This window comes from Pseudorasbora parva, chromosome 4 (assembly GCF_024679245.1).
Source record: "Pseudorasbora parva isolate DD20220531a chromosome 4, ASM2467924v1, whole genome shotgun sequence".
Lineage (NCBI taxonomy): Eukaryota > Metazoa > Chordata > Actinopteri > Cypriniformes > Gobionidae > Pseudorasbora > Pseudorasbora parva.
Genome location: NC_090175.1, coordinates 6,854,749 through 6,865,972, shown reverse-complemented (window position 1 = coordinate 6,865,972; position 11,224 = coordinate 6,854,749). Strand labels below are relative to the sequence as shown.

Below are 11,224 nucleotides of genomic sequence, written 5' to 3'. Positions count from 1 at the left end.
GTGTTGCGGACGCACTGTTTCGACTAATCTCCCAGGTGGGGATTCCGAAAGAAATCCTCACTGATCAAGGCACGGCGTTTATGTCACGCACGTTAAGCGAACTATATGGATTATTGGGCATTAAATCCATTCGAACAAGCGTTTATCACCCACTAACGGACGGCTTGGTCGAACGATTTAATCGCACCCTTAAAACCATGATCCGTAAGTTCGTACAGGAAGACGCCAAAAATTGGGATCGGTGGTTAGAACCCCTCCTATTTGCCGTGCGGGAGGTCCCCCAAGCCTCCACGGGGTTTTCCCCCTTTAAGCTTCTCTACGGGCGCCAGCCACGGGGGGTGCTGGACGTCCTGCGAGAAACTTGGGAGGAGGGACCTTCTTTGGCGAAGAATGAAATTCAATATGTGCTGGACTTGCGAACAAAACTCCACACACTGGGGCGGCTATCCAGGGAGAATTTGTTACAAGCCCAGGACCGCCAGAGCCGGTCATATAACAGGGGTACGAAACTACGCAAATTCACACCGGGAGAGAAAGTGCTCGTATTACTCCTAAGTCGAGCTCGAAATTAATGTCAAAGTGGCAGGGGCCGTTTGAGGTCGCACGACAGGTCGGGAATCTCGATTATGAAATGATACGATCCGATAGGAACGGGGCGCGTCAAATATACCACCTCAATCTACTTAAAAAGTGGAATGAGGTAGAATCGGTGTTGTTGGCAACGGTGATCGGGGGGAAGGATGATCTCGGGCCAGAGACGAGCATCAAAGCACAATCGGTCGCGCTGGCCCCTGGTGGAGATCACCTCTCACCGTCCCAACTCACTTATTTATCAAAATTATAGGCGGAGTTCGCCGACGTGTTCTCGCCCCTACCGGGACGTACCGACTTAATTCAGCACCATATCGAGACCGAGCCGGGCGTGGTAGTTCGCAGCAGGCCGTATCGAGTGCCTGAACACAAGAAAAAGGTGCTTCAGGAGGAATTAGGGGCAATGCTTGACATGGGAGTAATAGAGGAGTCCAACAGTGACTGGGCGAGCCCGATAGTTTTGGTTCCTAAAACCGACGGCTCGGTCAGGTTCTGTGTGGACTATCGCAAGGTGAATGCAGTGTCGAAATTCGAAGCTTATCCAATGCCGCGGGTTGACGAGTTGCTTGATCGGCTGGGCACGGCTCGATTTTATTCGACATTGGACTTAACAAAGGGCTATTGGCAGATCCCCTTGTCTCCATTGCCCAAAGAAAAGACAGCTTTCACCACGCCGTTTGGATTGCACCAATTTGTCACGCTTCCTTTCGGTTTGTTCGGGGCACCCGCTACCTTCCAGCACCTCATGGATAGGATTTTGCGTCCCCATGCCGCATATGCTGCTGCCTACCTGGATGATATCGTGATTTACAGTCACGATTGGCAGCGGCATATGCAGCATGTCAGGGCGGTCTTGAGGTCGCTGAGAGGAGCGGGGATCACGGCCAATCCGAAGAAGAAACAGGGGGCTGGGCGCAGTCCTGGCCCAGGAGGTGGAGGGGGGAGAGCGGCCGGTTCTGTACATTAGCCGTAAGCTCTCAAAGAGAGAGGCTAAGTACAGCACCATCGAAAAAGAGTGCCTTGCCACCATCAGGTGGGCCGTTCTCACCCTCCGCTACTACCTTCTGGGGCGGGAGTTCACCCTCTGTTAGGACCACGCTCCTCTCCAATGGCTCCACCGCATGAAGGATACCAACGCGCGGATCACCCGTTGGTATCTAGCTCTTCAGCCTTTTAAGTTCCAGGTGGTCCACAGGCCGGGTGCTCAGATGGTTGTGGCCGACTTCCTCTCCAGAAATGGGGGGGGCTGCAGGCCGGACGGCTCCCCGGCCGATTTTCGAATCTGAAACCAGTGCATTTCATTTGAAATGTGAGGGTCACAATATCATGTGGAGTCACTTTGTCGCCAGTGGCCCGTTTGCGATGTGGGTAGGGTTGCACTGAAGTTACGCCCCCTGACTAGAGCCATGATTTTCTCTAAATAGAACAAATTGATTATACATCATCAACCTACAGCATACTTTTACAACGAAGAAATAAGGAAAAAATCTGTCTGTCCTGTCTGTTGTGCGGCACTTTTTTTTGCTGTGGCTGATCTAAAAAAAAAATGTTTGTAGTAAAACTACTTTAAGCTACCCTTATGAAAAAGTAGCTACACTACTATCAAAAAGTAGCTAGCTATATTGAAACTACTTTCTTCTTCTTTCTTTTTTTTACAATGAGATTGTTACAAATAACTGAATAACTGTTAATGAAGAATGTTGTAATATGTGGGGTTCCAAGCAACATAATGCAATGTAATTATGATTTCAAAGAGTATTGGGTGAATTCAGGTTTATTGGGACACTTTTTCCCAGTCATTTCAAAGGGAAAAACTGTCAGAATTATTGCACAAAATTCTGAAATATAGCCTATATCTCAAACTGGCTGTCAAAGTGCAAAATGGCTACAAATTTAACATCAGTGCAAGAACAAAATGTATGCAACTTAAATGAGATACTCAGGAGTCAGGATTAGGCTAAAGATGATGCAGGTTACTCACAGCACATGCAGTGATGAAGCGCAAACAGAACTGCTCTGAGACTCCAGTCATGAGCTGCTCGCGTGCGCATTGCTTGACTATTTATTTTCGTTACGAATTGTTTTGTTAATAAATGGACATTTAAGTCCACATGTCATGAAACCAAGAAACTCTGCTTCTAATCACAGGTCGAGAGCTGTGATTCCATAAATGAATTAAACATATAATCAGTGTTAGGTAGTACTATTTATTACAAAAAGCAGTTCAATATCAAACAATAAGATTCCATGTATGATGTCGCATTTTTATTGGTCAGTCGTTGAAGCCTATTTCTGATTGGTTGTTGCCGTTTCGACGGCGTTTATGCCAAGAGCGAACAGAACGAAACCGTAAAGAAGAGTATTTCTCTTCTTGCGAGCGCACGGAACACAGTCTGTGCACATACAGGCTTAGTTTAAGCGAAGAGGAGAGATTAACGATTGCACTGGACACGTTTTAAGTGCAGGCATATTCTCTGAGTGAGCCCAGAGAAAAATCTTCCAAGTGCAGCGTATCTGAGAGCGCACGCAGAGTTCTCAGAGTTATATTCCGCGCGCGAGCAGAGAGATTCGCGCTCGCACACTACATTAATGTACTTTCGCGCTGCAATAATGCGCTCTCGACGGGGCCTCCCAAGATAAGGCGGGGCCCTAAGCGACTGGCTCTGATTATGAGTTGCTCATCAGGTAGATCTATAGATAAACTTATCTCTCAGGCATTTGACCAACAGGGTTGACACTTCAGCGTGAGAAATCAGGGGTGTGGCGTGTGAGCGTGTGAAACCAATCAAATGCGTGTGTCTCACGGCCAATGCGTGAGAGTTGGCAGCTCTGTATTCACATTTTCTCAGTATGTCACCGTTCTGCTATTCAATATAATGGTACATATTAATCAAATAAATAAACCTTTAACTTTGAGTTCAAATCTGAATGCTCGAAGCTAACACAACCAGTAATGTGTGGCTCAAAATATTAGCTTCTGACAGGATAAAAGCACAACAAGTTAAGACAACTTAGAGACTTCAAAGTTTGGGAAGCAAACCTCAGAGTTGGACTTAAACCAGCTCTCTGCTGCATCCTGCCGGGCTGGAGGAAATCTCAACACAGATTAAACATGAAATAAAATGGCAATGATGGTAATTGACCATTTTATTTGAAGAGACAGCAACTCCTTTTAAAAATAGTTTCACATACATGCAAGGTCAGAATAATAGGCATGCGAAACAGGACGTTATGTGTTTATTAAAGCAACTAATGAAACGAATGACAAGTTTACATTGTACTTTCAATTGAGTAAACACTTCTGATTTTGTAAATTGCAGAAAATTATCAAATAAAAAAGCACTCATTAAAAAGTAGCAAACTGTTTTAAAAGGAAGAAACCTGTAACAAACTGCTCTGAGACGTCGGGTTAAAGATCCAAACGCAGCTTTATTGAAGGGTAATCCACAGTCATAGTCAACACACAGGCAACAGATCATAACAGGTAATCAGTCCAACCAGGCAAACGGGTAATCCACAGAACAGAAAAAAAACAAACTCAAAAGACATGAAACCAAGCCAAACACTCAGCAATTCAGTGTTACACTAAACAAGACTTCGCGATGAATAACAAAGTGAACATGCTTTATATAGGCTGAGGTAATGAGACCGGTGTAAACCATGAGTGCTGAGGAGTCCAGGAAAAGGATTATGGGTAATGTAGTCCTTAAGGGAGTGACAGGCCGGGGTGGAGTGCCCTCTGGTGGTAATCAGGGGCACTGTCACTTGTGAATCGTGTCAAAACCTCCATCAGAAATGATGTCCTTAAAAAAAAGATTCTATAAAACAATGAAAGTAAAAGCAGAAGATGACAGGATGGACCCTATTTCTCACAAAGTGCTTTTTTCCACTCTGAGCAGAGACGATCATTCCAGATGTTCAGGTCAGAAGGTTGACAATATGAGCAAGACTGCATTTCAATACAGTCCTCATTTCCACCTGCATCATTTGGCTCATGTGGGAAAAAAACCCTAAATAAAATGTAAATTTTCAGTTGTTCAGTACCCCAAATTTTCAAGTGTCCCAAAGTTTTTGCTCATCAAGCAACCAAATAATTTGAGCAGATGCAAAATGACTAACAATTGCGGATCGTCACAACCAATAAAAATGAATAAATAAATGAATAAATTCACCAGTGTTTGTGCATAAACAAAAGCAATGTCATTAAGTAAATGTTAATAATCACTCCAAACTTTGCTTTCCATTGTGTATGTGCTAGGCAATCATTCTGTTAAATGTTGCTAAAAAATGACATTGCTTGGCAGATGCTATTAATGAAGCGAATTTTATGAAACGTCTCCAGTTATAAGTATTAAAGGGGTGGTTCTGTGTTTTTTTTTTTCTTCTAGGCCTGGTTGTGTTTATGGGGCGCACTATGTCATGTCTTAATACTTCTTTTTTTTAAACGCCATGTTTTTCGTCTATTCTCCCTTTATTCCACACCGCTGTCTCCACTGTCCTTTGAACGGCTCGTTTGCTTCCTGCTTCTATGAAGAGGGTTAGAGGGTATTAGAGGGTTAACTATTAAATAACTAATTTGATTCAGTAAAAATGTGTCTATACCATAAATAACCTAATGAACTAATAAAGTAAAAAGATAGAAAGAGTCAAAGCTGTCAGGCAGATCAAGGAATGCTAATTCTCACAAATCCATTTTCTCATCGCTGAGCATGGGATGTCATTCCAGTTGCTCAAGACGAGATTTGCAGGATTCAGTTCAATGCAATCCTCATTTCCACCTGCGTCATTCGGCTCATTACTTTCCCAAAACCTAAATAACACATAATCTGATTTAGTTGCTGAAAATGTCTAAAAGCATTTACTCACTCATGGTATAAAATACATGTTTTTAAAAACGAATGCATAAGGTACACAGTGATATTCTGTGAGTGTTTTATCGCTTACCCTTGTTTCAGTGGTGAATTATCCACCCATTTCATGTTGCCCTCGCTCTCAATGTCAGACAAACCAATCCACACACTCTCCTTGATGAATGAAGATATGTACCTCTGTGTGTGAATAAAATAAGTAAAGAGTTATCATTACATTTGGGATCTTCATCTGATATTAGTTGACAGACAGAAGCCAAACACATTTAAAATGAATATTCACCAGTTTCCTGACATGACATGCAGTGATTTGTGCTCGAGACTCAAACGTGGGATCATATTTTAATGGGTCCCACTCGAGTCCCATTCAAAATATTCATGATTATTGATCTATATTTCTATGTGCATGACGTGCTGCAAAGGTAGCAGGACTCGTGTCAGGAAGGATGTCATGTGTAGCGAGCCTATAGTGTGAAAATGTCTGCTTCATCATCTTACAGTATTTAATCAGGGATTAAGCCGGGATATCTTGGTGATCCTGGCTCAATTTATCTGCTAATATAGTTATCTTTCATTATCGTTATTGTTTTTGATGTGAGTGTGCCTTCAGGGTACGTTTAACAACAGCGGTGTACTACATTTTGCATTCAGATGACAAGATCACCAAGATATTCCGGCTTAATCCCTTATCCTAGTTTTGTGCAACAGACCCCTGCAGTGTAAAAAAAAAAATACTGTTTGGTTGTTTTATAAACAAAATCTATTTCAGTCATTTAATTCTCAACATAATTGACTTAAAATTGTTCTGTTTGCCACTGAACTCACCTGCTTCTCTTCAGTGTTGATAATGATCAGATCAGCTCCTCGATCCCTGCAGTACTGCCTGCTCTCAGACCAGCTCTTCAACTCACTGGACATGAAAAACCTGCCATTTCCTTCCAATAGACACAAAGAATTGCATTTATTATTTGTGTTGTAAAGGGCATGTTGGTATTCCCTAGCTCACATGTTCTATCCAATTAATGGAAAATTGTGATTTTACTGAAAAAAAAAAAAACTCATCTTGCCTAATAAGACACCATTTTTTATGTTCATATTCATTACAGTAGTGCACATAAGCTCGGTGGATGGACAAGACACTTCAGTTTTTTTTACGGATAAAATGTGTGCTGTTGTGTTGTATTTATTCATACTGGATCTGCACTGTGTGTCAGGGTTCTGCCCTGGCAGCTCTGTCTGTTTTGTCTTTGTTTAATGTTTCTATGTTTGTGTTGTGTCTTAGTGCTTGGATCTGTCTCTCTTTGTGTCTGTCATGTGTTCCTCTTGTCCTGCCTCCTTGTTTGCTGTTACCACGCCCCCTTGTTTAGTCTGGTCTAGTGCTCGGTTCACTAATTGTGCTCACCTGTTCCTCATGTGCTCTGGTCCCTTTATATTGTGCTACCTTCCCTCATGTCTTTGCTGGTTTGTTGCATTTGTGTGTGTTCGTTTGTCTGTGCAAGCTTCTAGCCCAGTGTCAAGTCAGTTCTAGATTTAGTGTCTCCTCTTTTTGTAGCTTTGGATTTATTTTCAGTTTTTTCTTTGTTCCTGAGTTTTTGAGTCTAGTGAAGTTTCTGTCTTTATTTTGCTCGTTTTCTCCAGGTTTTATTTTGGTATTTTTCTCTTGCCTTATTGTTTAGTTTTCTTTGTTTTGATAGCTTACCTTTTTTATTTTATTTTTCCTGTTTTCCACTTTTATTTTCAGTTCAGTCATTTTATAGAGATTGGTTTTTGTTTTATTTTTCCATGTTTTCTCGCTCCAGTTATTATTTTAGTTTTTGTTTCATTTAGTCATAGTTCCTGGTTTGTCTGTTGTTTCTTGTTGTCTTGTCTAGAGTCTTGTGTGTGTCTGTGTCCTGTGTTTTCTGTCCTAAGTTTTTCCCTGGCCACTGTCTCCACTGCCTGTCAGCCAAGAAGGGAGCTGATTCTGAGACCATCAAGCCTCTGGTTCCTGCCTGGATTGGTCCACCCTCGCCCTGCCTGGTGTTGCCTCACAAGCTGTCGTCTAGTTCATTGGCTGCCTGGACTGGTCTCAGTGGTCATCCTCCCCTGCCTGTCATCGTGGAGTCTGTCCCCTGCCCTGGTGTTTGGACTGTCACTCATCCACTACCCTCTTGTGTCTTGTTGATCTGTCTTATTAATAAACTGTCCTTGTTGTTTACTCTGCATCTGGGTCCTCCACTTCCTGATCCTTGACACTGTGACTTTTTCAACAATGATTTCGTTAAGGGCATGCATTTTGAAGCAGTTGAGGTTGCTGATTTATTGAAACTGTTTGGTCATCAGTGTTTCCTTTATGTTTACTTTTGGCTTTTTTATATTCATTTGTGGGTTTTTGTGACAGTGTAATAAAACTAAAAAAGACCAGTTTGTTATAAAGAAAGTCATAAACAAAAGTAATCAGGTGACAGTTGCCTGATGGCAGAAAAAAAGAGGAATCCAGTCATCTATATTGGACAGTGATATAAAGCCAACTGTACATACCTCGTTCAGACAACTTCCTTAACTCATTCTCCAACTCCAGCTTCTTCTGACTCAGAGAGTCAACTCTTCTCTGTAACTGGCCTTTCTCAGCAGTGAGATCATTGACTCTGGTCTCCAGCTCCAGTTTCTCCTGACTCAGAGAGCTGAAGTTGTTCTTCAGTTGATCTTTTTTAGTCATTAGATCAGTGTAATTGTCCTGTAAGCTGTTGATAGTCTGGTTTAACTCTTCAGCTGTGTTCTTGTAACTCTTTAACAGGTCTCTCTCTGCTGTGATGATGATGAAGATCAGCAGAACAACACAAATGAGCCCGAGACACACCGTCATCAACACCAAACACCTGCTTCCTCCTGACAAACAGAGAAAACATATAAATGACAATGCACTCGATAATTTTAAAAATATAGGCTCAAATCCTCTTTTATTTTCACATAGGGCCTTTTTAACAAAACATTTATTCTTTGATAATTATAGCAGATAATATCTACGGTAAAATGTGGAAATGAGAACATATATTGAAAAATGAAATCAAATAATGACATGTTAACACATAAAAAGCAAAAACATGGACACGTTGGTATTTGAAAAAATATTGAAATTATAAGTATCATTTCCTCAAGAAACATGTGACACCATTTCTACTTCAAAAAAAAAAAAAACTTTCTACTTACTTTTCTTTTGAGCTTTTCCTTCATCTTGGCTGTGATTCTGGTTTTGTGGTCCAGTTGTGTTCTTAATATCATTGTTTTCAACATTTTCATAAATGTCCTCTACCTCCATTATTCGCTCTTATGTCTGACAGCAAGTGTTCACAGATGAGCTGTGGTTGAATGATGAGGATGGTTTCTGTTAAATAGTGCTGACCATAAAGAGGAAGTGTCTTTAATAGTTCTGAAAAAAACCTTCATTCCTACAACAAAAACTCTCCAAAAGTCTCTGCATAAAACCTTTAAAACAGGACTAGCCTGACCTTTGTATTGATGGCAATAAACTAGAATAGAATGTTTTTAAGCTTGTTCAGAGAGGATCCTGGAAAGCAGGAACATCAGTTGTATGTATAGCTATTATGATTAAAAGTACCTTTAACATACCTTTTTATTATGAAGGTGAAGATGATTCTGATTGATTTTACCTAATTTCCCAGCAGGCACAGTGTGTCAATGTGACGTCAGGAAGAGGTCTGACTCCAACAACTAATCCAACACCAGTCAGACATCAAACACTGTGTGCACAATTACTAGGCAAGTGATTATTTTGACCATATCATCATTTTATCCATAATTTCCAACTCCAAGCTGTATAACCTGGAATGCTTATTGTATTTAACGCATATCAGGTAATGTGTATTTGTGTAACGAGGGAGGGTGTACCAGGTGCCACGGTCGAGTTTACTCGACAAGATGCGGCACTGAATAAAATGGCTTGAATATTTTGTCAAATAGGGTGTCAAATTTCATTCAACCTCCCCTGATTCTGAAGGGAAATATGAGATGACGGTGATTCTGAAAGTGAAACTAACCCTAACATTACACTAAGAACAAATGGTGAATCATTTGCCCAATATAGATGGTCCTTTGCCCAATGTCAGAACAGGGAACAAAAGTGGTGTTTCCCGGGGTCGGAGTGTTCATCGCGAAGTTAGCAGGTGTGATAGTGTTGGGAATGAGGCGGCCACGGGAGATTTTTACCACGCTCACCATGAAGCGTCTTCTGACTGTGCGCCTCTCCGCGATCGCTGCGACAGTATTGTGATGGAGACTTTATCTAATGCGACTGTGTTAAATGAGATTGAAGTATTCATAGAGCAGTTTGGGGGTTGCTCTAAGATTTCAGTGAAAACATCTTGATTCAACTGGTAAATCTGACTGTTAGGTTTTACAGTATATTACTGTTTTTTCCTTGATTTATTTAAAAATTGTTTGTACTCTGGTGACATGTAGACTCACATATACATGAAAAATCAGCATATGAATGCTGGGAGTCTTGGGCGATTTTTGTACAATGCCGGTACCCAGCATGCATTGCAGAATGAAGCTTTTTAGTGTCACCATTGTTGATATTCATATGCTGATTCTTGATGTCTATGTATGTCTGAATGATTCTGTTGTTCAGACCACAAGTTGTCTCCATGGCCTTCAGATTATCTAGTTGCATCACTGATGGATCTTATGCTGTACAATTATGGGTTTCATTTTTTTTTTAATTAAAAAAATGAAGCATCATCTATATCATTATAGATACAACAAGTAAATCATTAGTGAATCAGACCATTAATAAATAGTCAACATAATTTGTTTACATATGTAACACAGCTGTGAGTATAAAACTAATGTTATTGTGTTAATGTTCAAGAGCCCAACTAAAGCAAACACTGATCACCATAATGGTCCAGATCAATAGTAGCTCCTGCATAATGACTAGGTAACACTTAAGTAATTAGTGATGCATTTTATGAAATTATTCAGAGTAATGAATATGATTAATTACATGTCAATTACACACAATAATGTGATAATTGGTCAGTTAGTTAATAGTTTTAATGAGGCTGATCTCAGTCAGTAAATATTGATCTCCTAAATTCGATGGTGCTTACTGATTAGTTCAGCTTGTTTCTATATTAGTTAATAGTAGCTGAAGTGTTAATGTAATGCTACTTATTAGTCCTGCATTACTTCCTGCATAGTTATCTATTAATAACCATTATTAGGACCATTATTCTAAAGTGTTACTGCCTCACAAATTCCTTTTTTCTTCTCTGTGCATGGTAGATCATTCCAGTTGTTCAGGATTGGTTCTTGAGGCATCAGTTCAATACAGTCCTCTCTTCCATTTTGGTCATTTGGTTCACCTATGAGCCAAAACCTGGACAACATGTATCAGATTTTTAAAAAATTAGGACATCGGTTTAAAATTATAACAGCTTTATTGAGCAATAGGATGTAACTAAACAATAAGATGTTTTCTTATAGCAGAAATCAAGCTAACACATTTTTTTCGTTCTTTTAAATGAGGATGAAAAGGACAACACTAACAAATAAAGCATGAATGAAGTGTTTTATCACTTACCCTCGTTTCAGTAGTGAATTATCCACCCATTTCATTCTGCCCTCATTTCCTAAGTCATTCAAACCAATCCACATTCTTTCATTGATGAATGAAGATATGAACCTCTTTGTGAATAATAAAAAAAAAACTGAAATAAGTGTGATTGCTTCTTTTTCTCCACAACCACAATGCCCAAGATAAA

General features: G+C 40.4%; 1 protein-coding gene across 1 annotated transcript; it reads right to left on the bottom strand.

The window, feature by feature from the left end:
- Window positions 1-4,861: 4,861 nt before the first annotated feature.
- Window positions 4,862-8,775, bottom strand: LOC137073851 (CD209 antigen-like protein C). The gene is made up of 5 exons (XM_067442556.1): window positions 8,649-8,775; window positions 7,980-8,327; window positions 6,285-6,394; window positions 5,536-5,639; window positions 4,862-5,401 (listed from the first exon to the last, which is right to left on the bottom strand). Exons 1-5 carry the CDS (start codon window positions 8,755-8,757, stop codon window positions 5,266-5,268), a joined length of 807 nt encoding a protein of 268 aa, XP_067298657.1. The 5' UTR covers window positions 8,758-8,775; the 3' UTR covers window positions 4,862-5,265.
- Between the last annotated feature and the right edge of the window lie 2,449 nt (window positions 8,776-11,224).

Coding starts and splice junctions, on each gene's coding strand:
- LOC137073851 (XM_067442556.1), bottom strand. CDS start 8,757: ATGGAGGTAGAGGACATTTATGAAAATGTTGAAAACAATGATATTAAG. Junction 6,395..7,979: donor AAGGAAGTTGTCTGAACGAG/GTATGTACAGTT, acceptor GTCTATTGGAAG/GAAATGGCAGGTTTTTCATG. Junction 5,402..5,535: donor AATTCACCACTGAAACAAGG/GTAAGCGATAAA, acceptor TGTGTTATTTAG/GTTTTGGGAAAGTAATGAGC.